The sequence below is a fragment of the Bos grunniens genome, chromosome 26 (genome assembly GCF_055505025.1).
Source record: "Bos grunniens cultivar Pamir isolate PY7600 chromosome 26, Bosgru_T2T1.0, whole genome shotgun sequence".
NCBI lineage: Eukaryota > Metazoa > Chordata > Mammalia > Artiodactyla > Bovidae > Bos > Bos grunniens.
In genome coordinates, this window is record NC_141190.1 from 15,051,472 (window position 1) to 15,074,177 (window position 22,706).

The 22,706-nt window shown below is 41.9% G+C and overlaps 1 protein-coding gene across 6 annotated transcripts in view; it reads right to left on the reverse strand.

Annotated features, from left to right (window-relative positions):
- Positions 1–22,706, reverse strand: part of MYOF (myoferlin) — a 178,137-nt gene that overhangs the window by 75,650 nt on the left and 79,781 nt on the right. For 4 of the 6 annotated variants that reach the window (XM_086378710.1, XM_086378713.1, XM_086378708.1 and 1 more), the window contains 10 exons: positions 22,333–22,363; positions 21,746–21,861; positions 20,999–21,125; positions 18,904–19,007; positions 16,315–16,383; positions 16,177–16,220; positions 13,635–13,717; positions 11,002–11,040; positions 8,866–8,990; positions 5,822–5,938 (listed from right to left, as the gene is read on the reverse strand). In XM_086378710.1, the coding sequence (XP_086234836.1) occupies positions 5,822–5,938; positions 8,866–8,990; positions 11,002–11,040; positions 13,635–13,717; positions 16,177–16,220; positions 16,315–16,383; positions 18,904–19,007; positions 20,999–21,125; positions 21,746–21,861; positions 22,333–22,363 (855 nt within the window). The remainder of the gene's footprint in view (positions 1–5,821; positions 5,939–8,865; positions 8,991–11,001; positions 11,041–13,634; positions 13,718–16,176; positions 16,221–16,314; positions 16,384–18,903; positions 19,008–20,998; positions 21,126–21,745; positions 21,862–22,332; positions 22,364–22,706) is intronic. The other 2 variants (XM_086378711.1, XM_086378709.1) reach the window with 1 other exon arrangement.

Below are 22,706 nucleotides of genomic sequence, written 5' to 3' on the forward strand. Positions count from 1 at the left end.
ATGCAAAAAACTGACTCCTTGGAAAAGACTCTAATACTGAGAAAGACTGAGGGCATGAGGAGAAGGGGACGACAGAGGAGGAGATGGTTGGATGGCAACACTGACTCAATGGACATGGGTTTGAGCAAACTGTCAAGGACAGGGAAGCCTGTTGTGCTGCAGTCCATGCAGTCATGGAGTTGGATATAACTGAACAACAATAACTTGTTACTGCAGAGAAAAGAGAAGTTAAAAGGGGAGGTGCTGCAAAGAGGTGGGGACACCACCTCTGGTCCAGCTGGCTCTGCCCTGCACATCTCTCATGGCCAGGATTCCATTAGCTCTCTCTGGATTTTCCTGTGCAGAACTCACAGTCACCTACAGAACCCTGATAGGATCCTCACCCTGGAGGGTCTGAGCTCTAAGACAATAACGGGTTTCTGGCCATCACAACTCCTAACAGAGCAGGTTCTCACTGTGAGCAAGATTCCTGGGCCACTGTGCAAGTCAGAGTCCATGAGGGGTGCCCAGACCATCTGCTCACCTGCCCAGAGCCCTGGGGTCCTGGAGGAACAGTGAGGCTGAGAATTCTCTCCTTCCCCCAGTCCTTTCCCACTTCCCCTGTGTTCTTAGAGCACAAAGAGGTGTAAGAAATAACCAGCAACAGTTTAGACCAGTCTGTAAGCCTCAGCTTCTGTTCCCTGTCCTTAGTAGCCTTGGGGAAAAACCTCCTATAACAGGGCAAGTTGAAGAACATAAATTATAGTCTATTGACTATCTCCTGATGGGTGTTTAACTTTGCAGGGCCTTCGGGCTTTCTGATTATCCATGATCAGTGTGAGCCAGTCCTGTCTGACTCGTTGTGACCCCATGAACTGCAGCACACCAGACTTTCCTGTCCTTCACTATCTCCTAAAGTTTGCTCAAACTCATGTTCATTGAGTTGGTGAGAACATCCAACCATCTGATCCTCTGTTGTCCCCTTCTCCTCCTGTCCTTAATCTTTCCCAGCATCAGGGTCTTTTCCAAGGGATGCAAGGGACTCTCAAGAAGTATAAGGTACAGTTTTAGAAGTAAATTCGGGGAAGGGGATTGTCAAGCAGAATACCTGATAAGAGGGAGAAAGTTAACAAGCTCTTAAAAGTGGCTGTGGGCCCAGGAGACATTAAAGGACAGGGGACATTAAAGGACAAAGACAAGGAGACTGTGCCAAAGAAAACTGACAGCTTGCCACCTTTGATCTAAAGGAGCTAATGGATGAATCTCAACGTACTTACTCAAGCAATACTTACTGACACTTAACGTGAGCCAGACCTATGGGAGAGCTAAGGCTGAGGATGCAACAGCTGATCTTTGACCTGCCTGATTGCCTAGGAAAATACCCAGGCTACATCCTTCTACCTATCTTTGTAGGGTCTCTTGACCAAGCCCATCTGGAGCACCACATCAGCTTCTGCTCTAGAAAGATGGGAAACCGGGATTTTTGGCAACTGAATAGGAAAAACTCACGCTTCCTCCTGTGTGTCTCCTTTACTCTCACACTACAATCACACAGTTAATACTTCTGATGCCAGATGTGCATCTCTGCACTAAATCACTTCAGTCATGTCTGGCTCTTTGTGATCCTGTGTACTATAGCCTGCCAGGCTGCTCTGTCCCTGGGATTCTCCAAGCAAGAATACAGGAGTGGATTGCCATACCCTCCTCCAGGGGATCTTCCTGACCCAGGGATCGAACCCACAACTCTTACATCTCCCGCATTGGTAGATGGGTTATCACTAGTGCCACCTGGGAAGCCCAACTCTAGGTGGGTATCCTAAAGTTTAACTCAATCCTGACTCTATCCACTTGGAGATAGTATCAGATCTCACAGGGTAAAAGGCTCAGTCCCACAACTCTACCCCCATCCACTTCCTCTGTGCCTTTGACCTATCAACTACAGATTGGAGGTTCCCATAATCCCTTCTTTGGGTTAGATTAATTTGCTGGAGCAGCTCAGGAAAACAGTTTAATTACTGTATATGTGCTGTGAGCTTTGTCACTCAGTCATGTCCGACTCTTTGTGACCCCATGGAATGTAGCCTGCCAGGCTCCTCTGTCCATGGGGATTCTCCAGGCAAGAATACTGGAGTAGGTTGCCATGCCCCCCTCCAGGAGATCTTCCCAACCCAGGGATCGAACCCAGGTCTTCTGCACTACAGGCGGATTTTTTCCCATCTGAGCCAGCACGGGAGCCCACTTACTGTATATGGGTTAGTATAAAAGGATACGATAAATGATGCAGAGGAACATCAAGATGGAAGAGATGCACAGGGCAAGGTCTGTGGGAAGGAGCTCTCTTTGAACACACCACTCTCCCAGCACTTCCATGAGTTCATCAACCCATGTACCCCTCCATAAAATCCCCGAACCCTGTACTCTGGGGATTTTATGGAGGCTTCATACTACAGGCACGATCAACAATTAACCCAATTTCTAGCCCCTCTCTGAAAGATGTGGAGGGGTCAGGCTGAAAGTTCCAAGCTACTAATGATGGCTTGGTGAGCAGCCCCCATTCAGGAGCCCACCAAGTCACCTCATTAGAACAAAAGACTTTATCACCCAGGAAAGCCAAGAGATTCAGGAACTCTATGTCAGGAATCAAAGACTAAATATGAGAACAAAAGATGCTCACAAGTGCTCTTATCACTTAGAAAATCACAAAGGTTTTAGGAGTTCTGTGTCAGGAACCAGAGACAAATATATATTATATTATTTCAGGGCTTCCCTAGTAGCTCAGCCAAGAGATTTAGGAACTCTATGTCAGGAATCAAAGACCAAATATGAGAACAAAAGATGCTCACAAGTGCTCTTATCACTTAGAAAATCACATAGGTTTTAGGAGTTCTGTGTCAGGAACCAGAGACAAATATATATTATATTATTTCAGGGCTTCCCTGGTAGCTCAGACAATAAAGAATCTATCTGCAATGCAGGAGGCCTGGGTTTGATCCCTGAGTCAGAAAGTTCCCCTGGAGAAGGAAATGGCAACCCATCCAGTATTCTTGCCTAGAGAATTCCATGGACAGAGGAACCTGGTGGGCTATAATCCATGGGGTCGCAAAGAGTTGGACAAGACTGAGTGAATAACACTTATTTCACAGGGACCAAGTTGCCCTTTTGTTGAAGCCTCTTCAACTCTACCAGAAAGTTTCATCACTTGTAAATAAATCACAAGATCTTTTTAGGTGTGACAAAGGTCATGATTACATTCCAGGCTGACCACTGTCATGAAAGGATCCTCCCAGCAATTGCACAAATCTGCTCATCTCACTCTCTTTCTGGTAGCTTGAAGAGTGAGTGTATCCTTGGAATCTCAGCTCCTCTCCTGCTTTTTAATATTGTTGGGATTTGGGGGACTTCCCTGGTAGCCCAGTGGTTAAGACTCTGCACTTTCACTTCAGGGGACCCAGGTTTAATCCCTGGGCAGGGAACTAAGATCCTGCATTCCTCAAGGTATAACCAAAAATAAATAAATAAATAAAAATCTAAAAAAGGCAAAAACAAACCTCAGGTGACTGGGCATGAAACAAACTCCCATAATTTGGGAGTTTTCAATATTTTGGGGATTTGGGTTCATGTAGGTCATTTTTATTTTTATTACATTTATGTAATATTTTATTTATTTATTTAAAATATAAATAAATATTTATTTATAAAATTTTATTAAAAATTTTGTGAGCTGGGGAGGAAGTTGGATGGGGTGGTAATGTGTGTTAAGTGTTAGTCCCTTATTATTTAATACTAATTATTGTTTAATTATCATTATTGATTTAATAATAACTAAATTACTATTTAATTAAATCCAGGTCTCCTGCAATGGAGGCAGATCCTTTACCATCTGAGCCATCAGGGAATGGGTGGTAGAACCCAGCAGAGAGGCCTGAGGGTGGGGGTGGACATCAATGAGCTGGCTGCTCTGAGAAACAATTCAGATTTCTAGAACATGTACTGACCCACCCACGAGTCTTAGAAATAATCAGAGAAGAGATGGCATATATATATGTATGTATCTACACACACACACATAATGCAGTATTACTCAGGCACAAGAAGGAAGAAAATTCTCTATTTGCCTAACAACATGGATGAACCTTGAGGGCATTACGCTAAGTGAGGTAGACTGAGAAAGACAGATACTGTGTGATATCACATACATGTAGAATCTAAAAATGCTGAACTCATAGAAGCAGAGAGTAGAATGGTCATTACTAGGGGCTGGGAAAATTGAGGAGATGTTGGTCAAAGGGTACAGAGCTGCATTTAGAAGATGAGTAAGTTCTGGAGATCTAATGCACAGCATTGTAATACTACATTATATACTTCAAAGTTGCTAAGAGACTAGATCTTAAATGTTCTCACCACAAAATATGATAGTTCTATGACACGAGAGAAGTGTTAGCTAACAGTAAGGTGCTATTCATACTGAATGTATGGGCTTCACAGGTGGCACTAAATGCATCAAACCAGCACACTGTACATCTTAAACTTCCATAATGTTATATGTTAAATAATATTTTTAAAGTTCAAAACCAAAAAAGTAGACTACCATGATTTATCAAAAAAAAAAAAACAAAAAACCAGCAACAGTCATAATAATGGTATAGAATGTACTAGAAACAATTCAGTGAGTAACAGAGACAGGGTTAATTTAACATTGAGCTATCACACATGCTAACAAATCTGTACTGCATATGTCAATTAGTTTACAAGGAAAATTGACCATTTAATTGTTTCATGATGGGAATGTTTTTCTTTGTATTTATTGCCTTGAATTAATTACACTATTTGAATTTACTAGGAAAAAAAATCACGTCTGTGGCTCTCTGTCTTGCGAATCATGGGTGTTATGCAGAAGTGTCTCCATACTGGGGAAGGAGCTGATTTATAGAAAGAAAAAGAAATAAGGACTGGGTACTTCCCTAGCGGTCCAGTTGCTAAGACTCTGCGCTCCTAATGTACGGGACTTGGTTTCACCCCTGGCCAGGGAACTAGATCCCACACATTGCAAATAAAGATCCCACATACCATAACTAAAAGAACCCACATGCTGCAACTAAGGCCTGGCACAGCCACCGAAATAAATAAATATTAAAAAACAAGGACCTATTGTATAGCACAGGGAACTATACTCAACATTTTTATAATAACCTATAAGGGAAAAGAATCTGAAAAAGAATATATATAACTGAATCCCTGTGCTAGACACCTGAAACCAACACAGCACTGGAAATCAAACATACTTCAATTAAAAAAAATTTTTTTTAAGAAAAAAGGAAAAATATAAGAGTGGAAAAGGTGAGCTTGGAAGACTTCCTGTCTTTGAGAAGGACTGGGGGCTCAATGTCTACTGTAATGTGGGCATTAATATAAACATGGCCTCACATGCTACGAAGCCTGAGATATGGTAGTTACTTCTGAAGATGGAAGTGACTTTTAATGGCTGCTATACCATCTGGAATGGCTCTTGCGGCCACGTCCCCATGACACACCCAAGCCCAATTAGCACACAAGGCATTCTGTTTGGGGGGTATCACTGCATTTGCCAGCTTTCAGCAGGGTATTAACATCTCAAAGATAAAGCAAGTCTCATCACCCCCATAGGCTATGATAGACAGACCAAGAGGGTGTTGAGGGGCTCTTGTTATGACTCCTGTCTCTCCCCCTCTGCCACAGCTGACCCTCCAGTCCCTGGACATCCCCTTCAGACCTGCTGACTAAGGCAGGCCAACACTAGCCCTCCACCACCCACTCTCTACAATATCCTTTCCATACCACATGCTATACACACACCAACATTTACCTCAACAACCAGCAGGTCATCATGCGAAATGGACTCAAGCTTTTTATCTGGTGGTGTCTTTTCAAGTAAGGTGCTTAATTCAACCAAGATTCTGCCTCTGTAGGCAACTCCTTCCCCCTGAAAGGCAAGAGTGCAGGATTATTCTTCCAGGCATGAACAACAATCAAAAGCTCTCTCTAGCGGGCTAACCTAGCTACAATTTCAAATTTCTCCTTTCCAAAATGAACCAGTCAGTAACTCTCTCAGCTGGTCTTTGTTATCTGAGAGAACCAATGACTTCAGGAAGGATCCCAGAGGGAGCCAGGGTAGTCAGGGCTAAAAGGGATTTTAGTCATGGCTGGGGTCAGAGGCTTTCAAGCCATGCTTAGATCTGGAAGGGGTTCCCAGGGGCTGAGGTGGGAGTGGAAGGGGCTTGAAATCTCCCTCACTCTACTTCAGGTCTGCATTTGTCTGCATTAACTTGGCTCCTTTTCTCAGAATAGGGAGGCAGCCATGTTGGCAATCACGGCAAGTCTCAGAGGAGTCAGTAAATAAAAGAGGAAGATGTTCTGGGTGTGGTGGAGTGTGAGGATGAATTGCGGATACTCCTTCCAACATACTCAGCAGTGTTAGCAGCAGAACCCTCTGTAGAGGAAGGGAAGGCTTCCACCTCCACTGCCAGCCCTCTAGTCCCACCTTCACCCCCCAGGGCTTTCTCTCTACCCTAGTTCCCTTCTTGGGCTTTGGCAGCTAACTAAAAGACAGTACTTGGGCTTCTAACGTGGTGGAAAGACCACCTCCCACCTCTGGGCCTCCATGTCTTCATCTAGAAGATGAAGAGGTTGGATAACATCAGGGATAGCAATATCAAGCATGTCACTTTCAATCTTTCAGCAAATTCCTAGAATATGGCATTCGACAGAATTCTGAGATAGCACTTTTGCTTTTTGGAAAGAGCCAACATTGATTACTGACATCTGCCCTAAGTCTAGGAAGGGGGAATGGCCATGCTCAGTTCAGTTGCTCAGTCGTGTCCGACTCTTTGCGACCCCATGAACCACAGCATGTCAGGCCTCCCTGTCCATCACCAGCTCCCAGAGTCTACCCAAACCCATGTCCTCTGAGTCAGTGATGCCATCCAACCATCTCATCCTCTGTCATCCTCTTCTCCTCCTGCCCTCAATCTTTCCTAGCATCAGTTCAGTTCAGTCACTCAGTCGTGTACCACTCTTTGCGACCCCATGAACCACAGCATGTCAGGCCTCCCTGTCCATCACCAGCTCCCGGAATCTACCCAAACCCATGTCCACTGAGTCAGTGATGCCATCCAACCATCTCACCCTCTGTCGTCCCCTTCTCCTCCTGCCCTCAATCTTTCCCAGCATAGGGTCTTTTCAAATGAGTCAGCTCTCCGCAACAGATGGCCAAAGTATTGGAGTTTCAGCTTCAACATCAGTCCTTCCAATGAACTCCCAGGACTGATCTCCTTTAGGATGGACTGGTTGGATCTCCTTGCAGTCCAAGGGACTCTCAAGAGTCTTCTCCAACACCACAGTTCAAAAGCATCAATTCTTCGGCACTCAGCTTTCTTTATTGTCCAACTATCACATCATACATGACCACTGGAAAAACCATAGCCTTGACTAAACAGACCTTTGTTGACAAAGTAATGTCTCTGCTTTTTAATATGCTGTCTAGGTTGGTCATAACTTGTCTTCCAAGGAGTAAGCATCTTATAATTTCATGGCGGCAGTCACCATCTGCAATGATTTTGGAGCCCCCAAAAATAAAGTCTGACACTGTTTCCCCATCTATTTGCCATGAAGTGATGGGACCGGATGCCATGATCTTTGTTTTCTGAATGTTGAACTTTAAGCCAACTTTTTCTCTCTCCTCTTTCACTTTCATCAAGAGGCTTTTTAGTTCCTCTTCACTTTCTGCCATAAAGGTGGTGTCATCTGCATATCTGAGGTTATTGATATTTCTCCCAGCAATCTTGATTCCAGCTTGTGCTTCTTCCAGCCCAGCATTTCTCATGATGTACTCTGCATATACATTAAATAAGCAGGGTGACAATATACAGCCTCGACATACTCCTTTTCCTATTTGGAACCAGTCTGTTGTTCCATGTCCGGTTCTAATTGTTGCTTCCTGACCTGCATACAGGTTTCTCAAGAGGCAGTCAGGTGGTCTGGTAGTCCCATCTCTTTCAGAATTTTCCACAGTTTATTGTGATCCACACAGTCAAAGACTTTGGCATAGTCAATAAAGCAGAAATAGATGTTTTTCTGGAACTCTCTTTGCTTTTTTGATGATCTAGAGAATGTTGGCAATTTGATCTGGTTCTTCTGCCTTTTCTAAAACCAGCTTGAACATCTGGAAATTCATGGTTCATGTATTGCTGAAGCCTGACTTGAAGAATTTTGAGCATTACTTTACTAGTGTGTGAGATGAATATTTTTGTGCAGCAGTTTGAGCATTCTTTGGCATTGCCTTTCTTAGTGATTGGAATGAAAACTGACCTTTTCCAGTCCTGTAGCCACTGCTGAGTTTTCCAAATTTGCTGACATATTGAGTGCAGCACTTTCACAGCATCATCTTTTAGGATTTGAAATAGCTCAACTAGAATTCCATCACCTCCACTAGCTTTGTTCATAGTGATGCTTCCTTCCTAAGGCCATGCTATGTATTTGCAACTGCCATGTGAGATGACCTCAGGATCCTTTCCTACCCTGCATTCTAAGACTTGAGGAACATGAGATTTCCATCCTTCAACACTTAATCAGGGACTTCCCTGGTGGTCCAGCTGTTAAGACATCTTGTTTCTACTGCAGGGGACACAGGTTCGATCCCTAGTCAGGGAACTAAGATCCCACATGCCAAGAGGCCAAAAAATAGAAAACAAAACCAAAACCAAGAAACAACCACAAAAAACACTTTACTGGTCATCTGGTGGGCCTCTGAGGGTAGGGAGGTTTCCTAAATATGAGACTTAATGATAACCATTAGAAAAAGGAATTTGGAATCAGTGCTCATTAATAACACACCTTAATTGAAGAACTAACCTTTCCAGAATTTAGCTCATCATAGGGATCTGGGAATCCCGTGTACTCTCGGGGGCTTCCATAAAGGTTCAGATAACAAGGTCCAAAAGTTGGAACAAAGCCCACCTCTGTTTCTCCTGTATTCGCTGAGAGATAACATCATCGTTAGTATTTTAGGCTTTTAACACCACTCTGTTGAAATAAATATTAGTTATTAGTTAGCTGGGTGAGACAGTTTTCCTCCTTTTTGTGTTAGTTGTATTAGCGCAAATTGTAAACGCTTGTGAGACTTGCCATATTTCTCTTATCACTATAAAACACTAAATAAAAAACATTGAGGGGATAGTTCAGGTAAACATAAAGGTGATACTATTCAAATGAAAGAAGTTGATCTTCACATTTTTTGCAAGTTTATAATTGGCAATTGTAGCAAGCATGTCACTGACAACTGGGGTAGAGTATATTGTTTCGGGAAGTCATTTAAATGACTATCAGATTAATTTTATTTGTTCCTCCAAAATATCATTTAGTCTCAAGTAGTCAATATAAATCTGGCAGATGATTTTAAAAATACAAGACATTTAAAATTTTTATATATAATAGTGAGCTGTCTGCTTATGGTTATGGCCGTATGATATTCATAAGCAATGTGAAATTTCCATTCATGACATTGTATCTCTGATGAGGATCCAATATGCTTCTTATTTCTGCTACCTCGTCTCAGCAAGACTACTCCCCAGTGAAGGGCACTGCAGGCAATGTAAGAAATAGTGGAGTCAGAGAGACTGCAGGTGAAGACAGGGAAACACAAGAGCTGCCTTCAGCCATCCCAATGGCTCCCACATGGAAGAGGGATGGACCTGCTTCCAATAAGCAGGGGAAGGACCAGTATTGGGAGCTACAAGGAGGCCAACGGTGGTTCACTCAATGTAAGGGTGATCTTTCTATGAATTAGTAGTGTCACACAGTGGGACAGATTGCATTGGGAGCAGAGGAAATATTAAGGCCAAGAGTTATATTTTATCTTTCAGGATATAGTCAAAACTCTTCCTCTGTGGATGAGAGGTTGACCAGATCAACTCTATGGCCCTTTCCAACTCTATGTTTAAAACTAAGGCAGAAGGATAAATGTCAAGTAGTAGGTGAGTGGAGTACCTACTCAAACAGTTGAGCAAACTGTATACACTTGTAGTTAGCGATCTTTTTCACCTTTTTGAGGCTCTTTTGCATTTTGGACTTCTATTAAGTTGTCACTTTATATTTCCATTTTTAAACTTTAAATAGCTGCTATGTCTGTGACTACACTATAAATTCCTTTGGTGGGTGGGTAAGAATCAAGTGTGTTTTATTCTGAATCCTTAAACTCTTAGTCCTAGTTCTATCTTGGAGTACTACCACATAAATATTTTTTGATTGGTTGAATGAAGTATGATCAAATCTGCCATGTTTGTTACACACCTAAAGACCATTTAATAGTCATATAAAGTATGACTATAAGATAATGAAGTTGGATTTTTATAAACAAACAATAATGAGGCATGTGCCAATAATATAAAGGCAGATGATAATACCTTAATTTTGCAGTTTGCAAGCTTCCTTGTATGCAATCCCTTTTTCCCCTCTCACCACAACCTTGGGTGGTTAGAATGGCAGGGAGTATCATGGGGTTTTTTTTTTTTTTTTTTTGAAAGAAGGCAAATTTCTCTAAATCACAAAGTCTTCATCTATTAGGGAAACAACATCTGCTGTAAGAGGGTTGTAAGGTCAAGTGTGAGCACATTGAGCAAACTTGCAAAGAATGGCAAATGTTGTGCAAACCAAGGACATGCTATGATCCCACAGAGTTGGAAGATGACTCTTCAAGGTATAAAGTGGGGAAAAAAATGTTATACAATTATTTACAGTGAAGCCAGGAGGGTATATATCTAGGTGAAAACATGAGGCATGTAGCAAAGCCCAGTTAGCCCATTTGCTTAAACTCAGCTTTGCAGGACAACCATACAACAGTAATACAAAAATTGTTACTCTAACACAACTATATTTAAGACAATAAAATGTAAGTAAAAAAAAAGTGCTAAAGCAATCAGTTGATAAGTTCTTAATAAGATAATAATAAACAGAAAGATCTAGAAGATAGCAAAATTACAAAGCGTAAACCTGTATACGATGCAGCCCCAGATCCCGAGGATGAGAAATCTATGTAGTAAAAATACCATTGGTTAAACAATAAGAGAAACACAGGCATTATAAAGAGACACTGAAAAAGTTAATCAAATCCAACAATAGGTAAGCGGTTTAGCAACACCAGGAAAATCCCAAATCCAGACTCAAATCACATGACCCTTTTGTCATTTATACAAATATCACCAGCAGTTAAATACAAAATGGCTCGAGACTCTGACACCCAGTAGCATGGTCACACAGGAAATAGCCCAACCTCATCAGCCCCAAAGCAGTGAAGCATCTGAGAGCCAGCTTCCCACCATCAAAGGAGGCCTGGGGAAGTTACCAACATTCCATAATTTTAATAAAACATTTACGTGTCTCATCTCTGACTTAGCTAGGACTAAGACCAGACAACCCAAGTTAATTTAGTAGAAGGCTGTGTAAACAAAGACCTATAGTTGCCGATACATTATCCTGTTTCTTTGCAGGGAATGGCTACTGCTCACTGTTACTCTGAGACCCTATCATAGACTGTCTTGTAGGGCCTGCAGTGAAAGGTCTCAGAGACAGAGGCTGGCACTGCTTGTAACAATTCATTTGTAGTTCTTCTGGATATTACCATCATACCACTAAGGCAATGTTTACTCTGTATAATAGGCTCTAGGTTCATCCACCTCATTAGAACTGACTCCAATGTGTTCCTTTATATGGTTGAGTAATATTCCATTGTGTATACGAACCAGAGTTTCTTTATCCACTCATCTGTCTAATCTAACCTTTACATCTGGATCCTTCACTTGATAAGAAGTTAATAGCATGCCCACCCTCTCCAACCTTCCACTTCTTTTCACTTCTAAGCTCTATCTCCTGTACTTTTACATTGTAAGAGGTGATATTTACCTTCTCTTTAGAGCTTTGACTACAAGTTTTTTTTTAATTTTTTAACTTTACAATATTGTATTGGTTTTGCCATATATCAATATGAATCTGCCACAGGTATACACATGTTCCCCACCCTGAACCCCCCTCCTTCCTCCCTCCCTGTACCATCCCTCTGGGTCGTCCCAGTGCACCAGCCCCAAGCATCTAGTATCATGCATTGAACCTGGACTGGCGACTCTTTTCATATATGATATTAGACATGTTTCAATGCTTTGACTACAAGTTTAACAAAAATATTTTAGAAACAATGAATAGTGCTCACATTATAACAACCACATAAGTATTCTCTGCAGTGAAAAGAAGAATTGTAATTACATTTCTTTTGTTACAGGTCCAGCAACATGGTCCCCTATGCCACTTAGCAGACAATGCTTAGATGGACTCTCTGTCTCACCTTCTACCAGTTGCTTAAAATAATGCTATACCTGGCTTTATATTTGGACTATTATCTTCTTGGTTCAACTCTTTATTTCTCTCAAAATTTCTAATGCCTTTTTCTTCTTCTTGAGAAAGAAAATCTATATCTTTTTCATCAAGTCTCTATTATATTTCAGATTCTTTTTCATATTATCTATTGCTTGGCTTACAGTGTCTTTTTTAAAAAACCTATAATGCAGGAAACCTGGGTTCGATCCCTGGGTCAGGACGATCCCCTGGAGGAGAAGGGCATGGCAACCCACTCCAATATTCTCGCCTGGAGAATCCCCATGGACAGAGGAATCTGATGGGCTACAGTTCACGGGGTCGCAAAGAGCTGGACATGACTGAGTGACTAAGAACATAAAGTCCTCTCTTAAACAAGATGAGGATGAGAGAAATCTTAAGTTTTCTAAAACAAAAATTTGCCTCAAATTTTCTCATTTTATTCAATATGTTTAATCAAGTGATAATTATAGGAATTTTTGTTATTTTTATTTTAGTAACGAACAATAAGCTGCTGATGATAGTAATGGGTTAACACTAAATTTTTCTGATCATCTTAATTTATTCCTTCATTCCCTATTACAGTTTCACACATATGCACAGAACTAGAATACCAGGTATAGGCAATTAGTTCTCAATACATAAAACAACAAAAAGAAAAGTATATTGGTTATCAATGCTTGTTAGCATAAAATGTATGAAAACAAAATACACAATATCTAGAGTGGAGATTACACGGTTCAAATGCCATCTGACCTCACTCCTGCCAAGGAATATTGTTATACATATGGGTGGACTGATGTCAACGCCACTTGAAAAGAAAAAAAAAAAAGGTGCTCTTTATATTGACACTCAAAAATCTGCAAAACACCTACTGGGAAAGTTTTTGGATTGAAGTAAGAAAGTTAAAATTTTTAAACTCAAATAACTGATGTCTTGTCTTAGTCACTCATTGTGTCCGACTCTTTGTGACCCCACGGACTGCAGCCCGCCAGGCTCCTCTGTCCATGGGGACTCTCCAGGCAAGAATACTGGAATGGGTTGCCATTTCCTTCTCCACAAATAATTGATCGTTACCCCAATTATTAATTACTAATCTATTATTTTGCTGATCACCATCAAAACATCACTGAAATGGTTCACTAGACTCATCACATTTGGCTTTTAAGAAACCAGGTCTGTTGCCAGGTGGCTGCCCAGTTCATTCTCTCTCCAGAAGTTCTCCGCCCTGTCCCATTCCTGCTCTCTGTATGACTCACCTTCCACTTCCCCACCAGAGGCAGCAATTTTAGAGAGGTGCAGATACGTTGTTCCAACAACATCATTTTTGGTAAGACGGTCCCTGTGTTAAAAGAACAGGTTAAGACCTCCACCTATGAAGACAGATCTTTGTTTCAACAATAGATCTGGAAAAGACCCTAGATCTCAGAAATCACCCTGTCCAGTGGGCCTCAGGCGTCACTGCACTTTAAAATCACCTGGAAACCACCACGGCTCCCCTGGCCCCCACCCCACACCACCTCTAATTTCCTATTGAAGCTTTGACTCAATGAAAGCAGAGATGAAGAACAAGAGTTTGCATTTATAACAAGTATATATCCCAACTTATTCTTACACAGATGGTCCTCCAACAACCCTCTGAGAAATGTTGATCTAACCGGACAACTAATTTCAGCTGGAAACAGATTTTTATAGAGGCCCAGGAATTTGCCTATGGTCACACTCAGTACTGTTGTCATGAAGTGAATGGGTCAGTTATAGGCACCTAACATGATGAGGGTAATAAAAATCTCACTACACAGAATAAGTGTTTGTATCTTATTTTATCACGTTCATACTGATTACTATGATGGTTTAAAAATTACAACAGGCTTTTCTAAGGGTCCCTCATAGGGGAAAAAATTCCCTTTCAATTCAATTCAAATATTTCTTGATTATCTACTGTGTGACTTCATTTGCTTGTCTATAACCTAAATCTTATCTATGTTGTTGGATAAGTTTGCTCACTGTAAGTACATGCAACTTTGTGTATCTGTCTGTATCGTAGAGAGTTCGTGAGTCTAACCAGTGAAGTGGTCTCTAGCTGGGCACACAGTAAGTGTAACAAACAGGTTTATATTAATAACATCTTCTGTTTAGTTTCTTCTCTTTATTCCATCTAGTGTCATACTCACTCTGAAGTTCAGAACTCCACAGGAGGGAGGAAAGTTTGACTTAGTATTTTGAGAAAAGATTATACTATAGTATATTATTATATATTACAGCAATACTATGTTATATATATTATATGGTTTAATAAAATTAGGTTACAGAAAGTGACTAACAACAGTATACATGAGGAAAAAAAGTTATTATTTGGGGGTTATTAAGCCACATGTGTGGAACTTGCATCCTCTCAGCCCGTCCAGAAGGGTCTAGACTACATTTCAAGAATCCTTAGCTTTCCCTCAGTTGTGCAAACACCTATAGGGTATATAACGAAAGATCTGGATCCAAGGAGTCCCCAGTTAAACAGGGTCTCTCTGCACATCTGAATCTACCATTGCTTTGGAGAGGGCCGACTAGATAGGGAAAAACCCACATCTGCCAAGACCATGGGGGACTCTAGGATTACTCAGCCAGCGATCCTCCCACTGTGGCATCAGCAGGCTGGAGTGGTCATCTGTGCTATATAGGGCCCAAACACACTCTGGAGAGTTCTGGAGGCCCCTGGAGCACCTTTGGGGTGTCAACTGAGGGTCCAAGTGACTTAAAACAAGCTCACACTCATTGAAAGGGGCATTTTGTCCTCAGACCCCTTTATGGACTTCAATGAACTATGCTGTGGCTACTGAACAAAATAAAGCCTTCTCCCCTCCTCCCAATGTGTCCTGTTACCATAGTGCCAAGAGGGAACTAACATGGAAGTCAAATACATTTAGCCAAAGGAAAAATCAGGGCCAGACAGGTTGGGAACCCAGCTGAGTCACTGAGTGACTGTGGGCAAGTCACCTGACCTCTCTGAGCCTCAGTCTTCATCTGCAAAATGAACTAATAATAGTCTCCATTCCACAGGGTTCCTCTAAAGAGTAAATGGAATAGTTTAGGGAAGGCAAGAGGCCAGCACCTGCTACTAGTAGTGCTCAGAACAAGCGGCTGACATCATAGCAAACACTGACGATGGTGGTGCTGTCATGATGGTGCCAGCACCAGCGATGGTGCCAGCACCAGTGATGGTGCTATTTATCTTTTCTACTCTCGGGGAGCTAAGCGCTGCCAACTGAATGCCCCATCCAACTAGAATACACCCAAGAATCGCCTCATTACGGCTGATCGTTGCTAGGATGTTGGTTTAGTATAAAGTCCATCAGAAACTTTCAACAAATTTTCTCTGCATTCAATCACATAGGAAGCTCTGTCCAATTTCCCTTCTAACAATGACAGAGAACAGCTCTCAATGTTTTGATTAATTCGTCCCTAGAAATAGTTTACTCCATTTCTGAAGTCTATTTTGGACAGTCTAATAGTATTTAAAGCCTTAATTTCTTATCTTGGGGTATATTCAGATCACTTTTCCTTCCTTTTGTTCATGAGCAGTTGAACCAAGATATCCAAAGCTTTTCTGCAACAGCTACTGTTACTATTTTTACTGTTACTATTTTTAAAGAAAACACCTGATTCAAGGAGCAGTGTACCACTTCTGTCTGGAAGAAAAGCAAATGTCCTGAAAAGTAAGGGTTAGACCATCTAAAGTAAAGTTTCTTCAAATCCAAATATTTACTTCTCCAATTCGCAATTAGACACAAGTCTTTTTTAACTCACCAGTCATATATTGTCAGTTTTAGTTTTTCACACACTGAAGGAAACTGTTAAAAGAGAAAAAAAAAGTAGTTATTTCTCAACTTATTCAGTACCTACTAGGGTATCCTTACTTTTTTCTAAAAGAAAAGAAAGCCAAACCTTGATCTGAAGATTAATGACTTGATTCCACTCAGGGTTTGCATTTTTCTCAATTATGTTTGTGCAAACCTGTAAAATCATCAAAACAGAGTAGGTATTCAAATTTCTAATTTTGGAAAGTTTATAATATATGCACAGTGGATTATGATTCTAGCATACTTATGTTATAGACTTGGTCACTCAGTCGTGTCCAACTCTTTGCAATCCCATGGAATATACAGTCCATGGAATTCTCCAGGCCAGAATACTGAAGTGGGTAGCCGTCCCCTTCCCAGGGGATCTTCCCAACCCAGGAATTGAACCCAGGTCCCACACGTTGCAGGCAGATTCTTTACCAGCTGAGCCACCAGGGAAGCCCATAGACTTGGTAACTGCATTAAAGTTTTCTTAATAACAATTTGGTAAAATAGGACATGGATTTAGTATACTGATCTTTGCCTCTTCTATGCACTAAGAGCTAGTTTCTAATTGCCAAATTTTAATATTGGATTAGTGTAATGATGCAACAGTTGCTATTTAGTGAGCCCTTGTTCTTTAGTTGTTAAGTGGTACCCAGCTCTTTTGCAACCCCACAGATTGTAGTCCGCCAGGCTCCTCTGTCCATGGGATTTCCCAGCCAAGAAAACTGCCGTGGGTTGCTGTTTCCTTCTCCAGGGGATCTTCCCAACCCAGGGATCGAACCCAGGTCTCCTGCATTGGCAGGTGGACACTTGCTACATACTGCCTGATACACATCTCTTCACTAAAATGTCCAAACGTATCTTTTGATCCTGCCCACCAGCCCTTCTCCCTGCTCCCCAAACTAGCTGCTGTCTTTCCATTGTTGTTCGCAAGGGTGTTCAGATTTGAACCAGAATCAGTCACAACCCCTCTCTTTCCTTCACGTGCCTCATCCAATCCATGAGAAAATGCTGACATCCCTATTTTCATCTGGTCTTGCCCCAGATGCCTGTGGTTGGTTCCCATCTGGATCCCCACTTCCTCTCCTGCCTCCTCACTTTCATGTCATTCCCCGTGTAGCATCATCAGTCAGTTCCCAGGGGTACTTAGGATACTAAGTCCTGATTCATCCTCTGCCTGATAAAGCCCTGCCTGCCCACCTCACCTCCTCTCTGAGCTCATCTCTTGGTTTCGTCCCTTGCTTGCTCCACCCCAGCCATGTTGGCATTCATCCACTGTGAACATATCTCCTCCCTGGGGTCTTTACATCTGCTCTTCTTTCTGCCTGGAAGCCCTCCCCCTGCCAATATCTCTGCATTTTCCAGGCCTCTGTTCAAATGTCACTTCCTCCAAGATATCCCACTTGATAAACTAACTGGAAACCCCTCCAAACACCCTGCACCCATCACTTCTTGTCCCCTGCTTTATTTTCTGCTTAGTACTCAGCACTAACCGAAATTACGCAACTTTTTATTTGCTTGCTTATTGTTGTCCCTTCTCTCGCACAGTAAGCTCCATGAGAGTAAAGACTGCTCCACTCACTTCTCTATCTCCAATGTGAGGGACAGTGTCTGATACTTAGCAGGCTCCCGCTGTTTACTTCCTGAATTAATTAACTCTTTCAACAATCCTATGAGATTATCCTTATCCTCATATATAATTCAGGAAATTGAGACTCAGAGGTTAAAGAATTTGACTTCACTTGCTATGGAGTGAGGTGAAGTCTGAATTTAAATCTGGCCTCGTTTAGCTCCAGAACTTAGACTTTTTCTGCCATCTCCCACTGTCCCACTGACTCTCCTGGGGGTGTGTGTGTGTGTGTGTGTGTGTGTGTGTGTGTGTGTGTGTGGCCAAACCTCACTTTCACATACACTTGGTTCCAATATGTAGTAAATGCTACTTCCTCACACCTAGAACTGATTGTGGTACATCGTTATTCTACTATGGAATCCCACTCTACAATCTTTGACCATTTTTGTAGGTAAAAGTGGTAGTTACATGTGTTCCTACACCAAGAGTCCCTCAGCTCTTATCAGAGGACTGAGATGGGTTCCCCTGCCAGACTCTCCAGTTTCTACAGCTCATTGGAACATGGTGAGTAATAAACATGATAGAAATGGGCACCCGGGTACTGGAGGCTCTCCTCTACACAGCGGTCCCTAATCTTTTTGGCATCAGGGACCAGTTTTGTAAAAGACAATTTTCCCATGGACAGGGGATGGAGGTGGCTTCAGGATGATTCAAGTGCATTACATTTACTATGCACTTTTTTCTGTTGTTATTACATCAGCTCCACTTCAGATCGCCAGGCATTAGATTTCAGAGGGTGGGAACTCCTGCCACATTGACCAGGGATCACTGTTGCTGGTTAGGGACTTTACCTAGGAGTAAGATAACGCTGGGGCCTGGGAATTGTTTCTACTCTTACAAAAGACCACGTCTTTCTAACCTGAGTCCGGCATACTTTCCACTCCAAAATAAACCTCTAAGATGTCTGACATGCTCAGAGTCTGATAATCTGTGTTCCTGCACAGTGCCCAGCTCATCAGGGGGCTACTTAAAAAAGATTAAGCAGGAAATCAGTCAAAGAAAGCATGGTGGTTTAAATACATGTTTCTAGAGGCATCGACACTGAAGTCACATACAAACCTTTTTTCCGGCAAAGGAAACTTCTACAAAAGGGTCCACTAGGTTCTTCTTATCAGCGACGCCTCCAAATATTTCCTTCACTGTCTGTGAGAAGGCATCATCCACTGGAAAGGAACGCGTCACAGAACAAATCAAATCTGATTCTCTTAAGAGAACAGAAATCACTCAGCAAAATTAAAAATTGTCTCCTGTATGGAAAAACCATTGCAACGAGAATCATTCTGAAAAGTGGCAAGTACCAGTGGCACTGGATTGCAAAAACCCTTTGTCTTAGTTGAGAGAAAGAGAAAACACGTTCTCCCCACAAAATTTAAAAATTAACGGGAGCGTCTCAGAAAAAACAAATCAATAAATTACTTTGTTGAGAATCAATCACTTATTGAGGAAACCAACAGAATAAAAAAGTCCATCCAAATAGGGTTAATTAAAAACTGAGGCCTAGTTGTGATTTGGAAAATGTTCTTTAAGTCAACATATAGGCTTCATCTTTTCTTGAGTAACTCCAGGAAATTTAGCATAATCGTAACGTGTTTAATCACCTACAAACAACAGATCTCTGTTTTAACAAACTTAGAAGTGAATAGATCTTGCACTGTTGGTGGGAATGTAAATTGATACAGCCACTATGGAGAAGAGTAAGGAAGTCGCTTATAAAACTAAAAACAGAACTACCATATGACCCAGCGACCCTACTACTGGGCGTATACCCTGAAGAAAACCATAATTCAAAAAGATACATGTACCCCAAAGTTCACTGCAGCGCTATTTACAATAGCCAGGACATGGAAGCAACCTAGGTGTCCATTGACAGATGAATGGATAAAGAAGATGTGGTACATATATACAATGGAATATTCCTCAGCCATAAAAAGGAAAGAAATTGGGTCATTTCTAGTGATGTGGATGAACCTAGTGTCTGTCAGAGTGAAGTAAGTCAGAAGAAGAAAAACAACGATCATGTATTGACACATACACATGGAATCTAGAAAAATGATACGGATAAACCTATTTGCAGGCAGGACTAGAGATGCAGACGTAGAGAATGGACTTGCAGACACAGCAGAGGAAGGGGAGGGTGGGTCAGAGAATAGCACTGATGTGCATACACTACCACGGGTAAAATAGCCAGTGGGAAGCTGGTGTATAGCACAGGGAACTCAGCTCAGTGCGCTATGAGGACCTAGAGGGTGGGGGGAGGGGGAGGGAGGCACAGAGGGAGGGGATGTATGTACACAGACAACTGATTCACTTTGTTATACGGCAGAAACTAACACAACATTGGAAAGTAATTATACTCCAATTTAAAAAAGTCAACAGAGTTCAGTTGAACAGGCCCAGCAGGTATTATAATGTGAGGTTTAATTTATTTACTTCATTTAAGATATTTCCAAGGGAAGGATGCTCTGGGGAGTCATTAGAGGGGAGGGGTTCCTGGAAAAGTAGCAAATCCTGAAGAGCTCCAGGGCCTGTACAGTGGTGCTCCCTCCTGAGGATGGGGAGAGGGTCCTATGTCCCAGGGCCCAGCAGGAAGCAGGCACACCAGGCAAGGCAGAGAGGATGCCAGGTCCTTAGCAAGGACAGGCGAGCAACTAGATTAGCCTCTATGCATGGAAGCGCTCTAAGTAATTCTCTTAAATGCACCCAATCTCTTAACACATTAGTGACAGACTTCTAGTTACTGGCACGTGCAACTTTGGCCCAGCCATTTTTAATACTCTGATAGAAAATACATTTATCTGTTTATAGAACTTCAGTTTCATTTGGGATGAAAGGAGTTGGCCATGCTGACTGCTGACCTCTGTTTTGGTATCCTTTAGAATAAGGGGAAGTGTGGAACCCAGAAGAGAGAAAGAACAGAGGTGAACGGGTCAAAGGCTCCATAAGGGCCATGGGTCAGTGACCAACAGGCTTCCCCATGAATCTGCTTAGGTAGTTTTCAATAGGGCCAAAATGAATGAAAATAACTCTATGAAGGCCTTTAAGGAGACAGACATATGGCAGGGAGCACTGACATGATTTGGAGTATGATTACTTTTATCACATGTAATCATGCAGGCAACTGACAATCCTGGGGCTGGATTAAATCAATACATACTCTGGGGGATGTCCTCCGCTCTGTAGATCTTCAGCAGGAAGGTCACCCATCGCAGGGCAATGCCAGCAGGGAGTAACAAGTTACTTTCCACATCATCACTGTCATTATCACGATCTTGTTTCTCAGGCTATTGGGGACACACAGTGGCAAATTATACACATAGGAAAGCAGCACTTCAAGAGGCCAAATCTGGGATAAAACCCATCATAACTGTTTTCATTAGGATTTCCTGTGTTTTGAGCTTAAGAGTTTGGCACCAATTCAACCTCAAAACTGCCCTACAAAATCAATGCTCATGTTTCTTTGACCAATACACTACAAGAAAATAATGCGTACTTTTTAATCTTCTGAGCGCTAAATAGACAGTTACTGAGGCTCTTTTACTTTCTTTCTGGCTACTGGCTTGCTGCCCAATTTTCTAGAATAACAACCATCCTCTTAGGTAGCAATGCCTGATTCTGCAATGGAGCCAGGTTCTGTAGAGGCAGTGATGTGGGGAACTCTTAAAAACACACATATCTTTAGTGAATGAAAGACCTGCTCACAGACACAAGGAAGGAGCTAAGTGAGCTGGAATAATAATTCTGTTGTGAAGAAAATAACAAATTCCAGAAAGTTGGAGGAATTGGAGGATTGGGGTTGCTGATTGGAAGCTCTGCTCCATTTCACAATGACTGGTGCCCACTTGCTTAACTCTGGGTCCTCTTTCTTAGTGAAAAAACAGAGGACAGAGAATTTGGAGCTTACAGGAGGCTCGTCTCCAGTTCCCAGGACGAACATGCTGACTTTCATGTAGCCTTTAGCACCCGAGCTGGTATCTTCAGGGTCATTGAGGAGAAGCCATTTCCTCATGACAGCATGACCTAAAATAAAGATGGTGTAAAAGGACAGGAATACTCTAAAGAGAAGCTGACAAGTCCATGATTCCATCTGCAGTAAGATAACCAAGTATTTCCTCCAATGTGTCTTCATGACGGGCCATACTCCCCAGATGAGGCTCCCTTTTAATGCTCTCTCCTTCACACTGACTCTCCACCCACATCCTGCCCTGGGGTGACTGAATAAGACTCTCTAAGCTCTAGTCACTGATTCTATAATTTGATTTTGATAAGGTTAAAGTAGCCTCACAGAACAGAGAAATTATCTATTTGTTTCTCTTAGGATGATTGCCATTAGATTATTAAAAAAGACACCCATACTAAACTGCTGTCATCATTCCCACTGGGTATAGCCTTTCTTTTTCTCAGTCAAGAAAAACATCATTCTTTATTCTTTCATCCCTCAAATTTTCTTGATTCCCAGAGTCTTCCAGTTCATGGGAAAACGTTACTTACCAGGTTCATCATAAACAAATCCAACATCGATCTGGGAAAAGATAATTTAAAATAGTTCAAACAAATTTTACAATCAGTTCAGTCACTTCTAGAATCTATCATTATCATCACACTTAAAAAAATAAGGCTTTTGACTACTTGCTTTAAGACCCACCATTTCCATCTAACTGTCTCTGTATATCCGATGCCTCCTCTGAGGTGTGATACATAGAAGGCTCTCAATCCATCATTTTGAATGAATGAGCCAGTCTCACAGCTGGAACAGACACAGTGACCAATGTGGCCTGGTTTGCTTGGGACTTTTCCAGTAGCATAGAAAGTCTCACATTCTGAGGAAACCCTCAGACCCTAGCAAACCCGGACCATGGTCACCA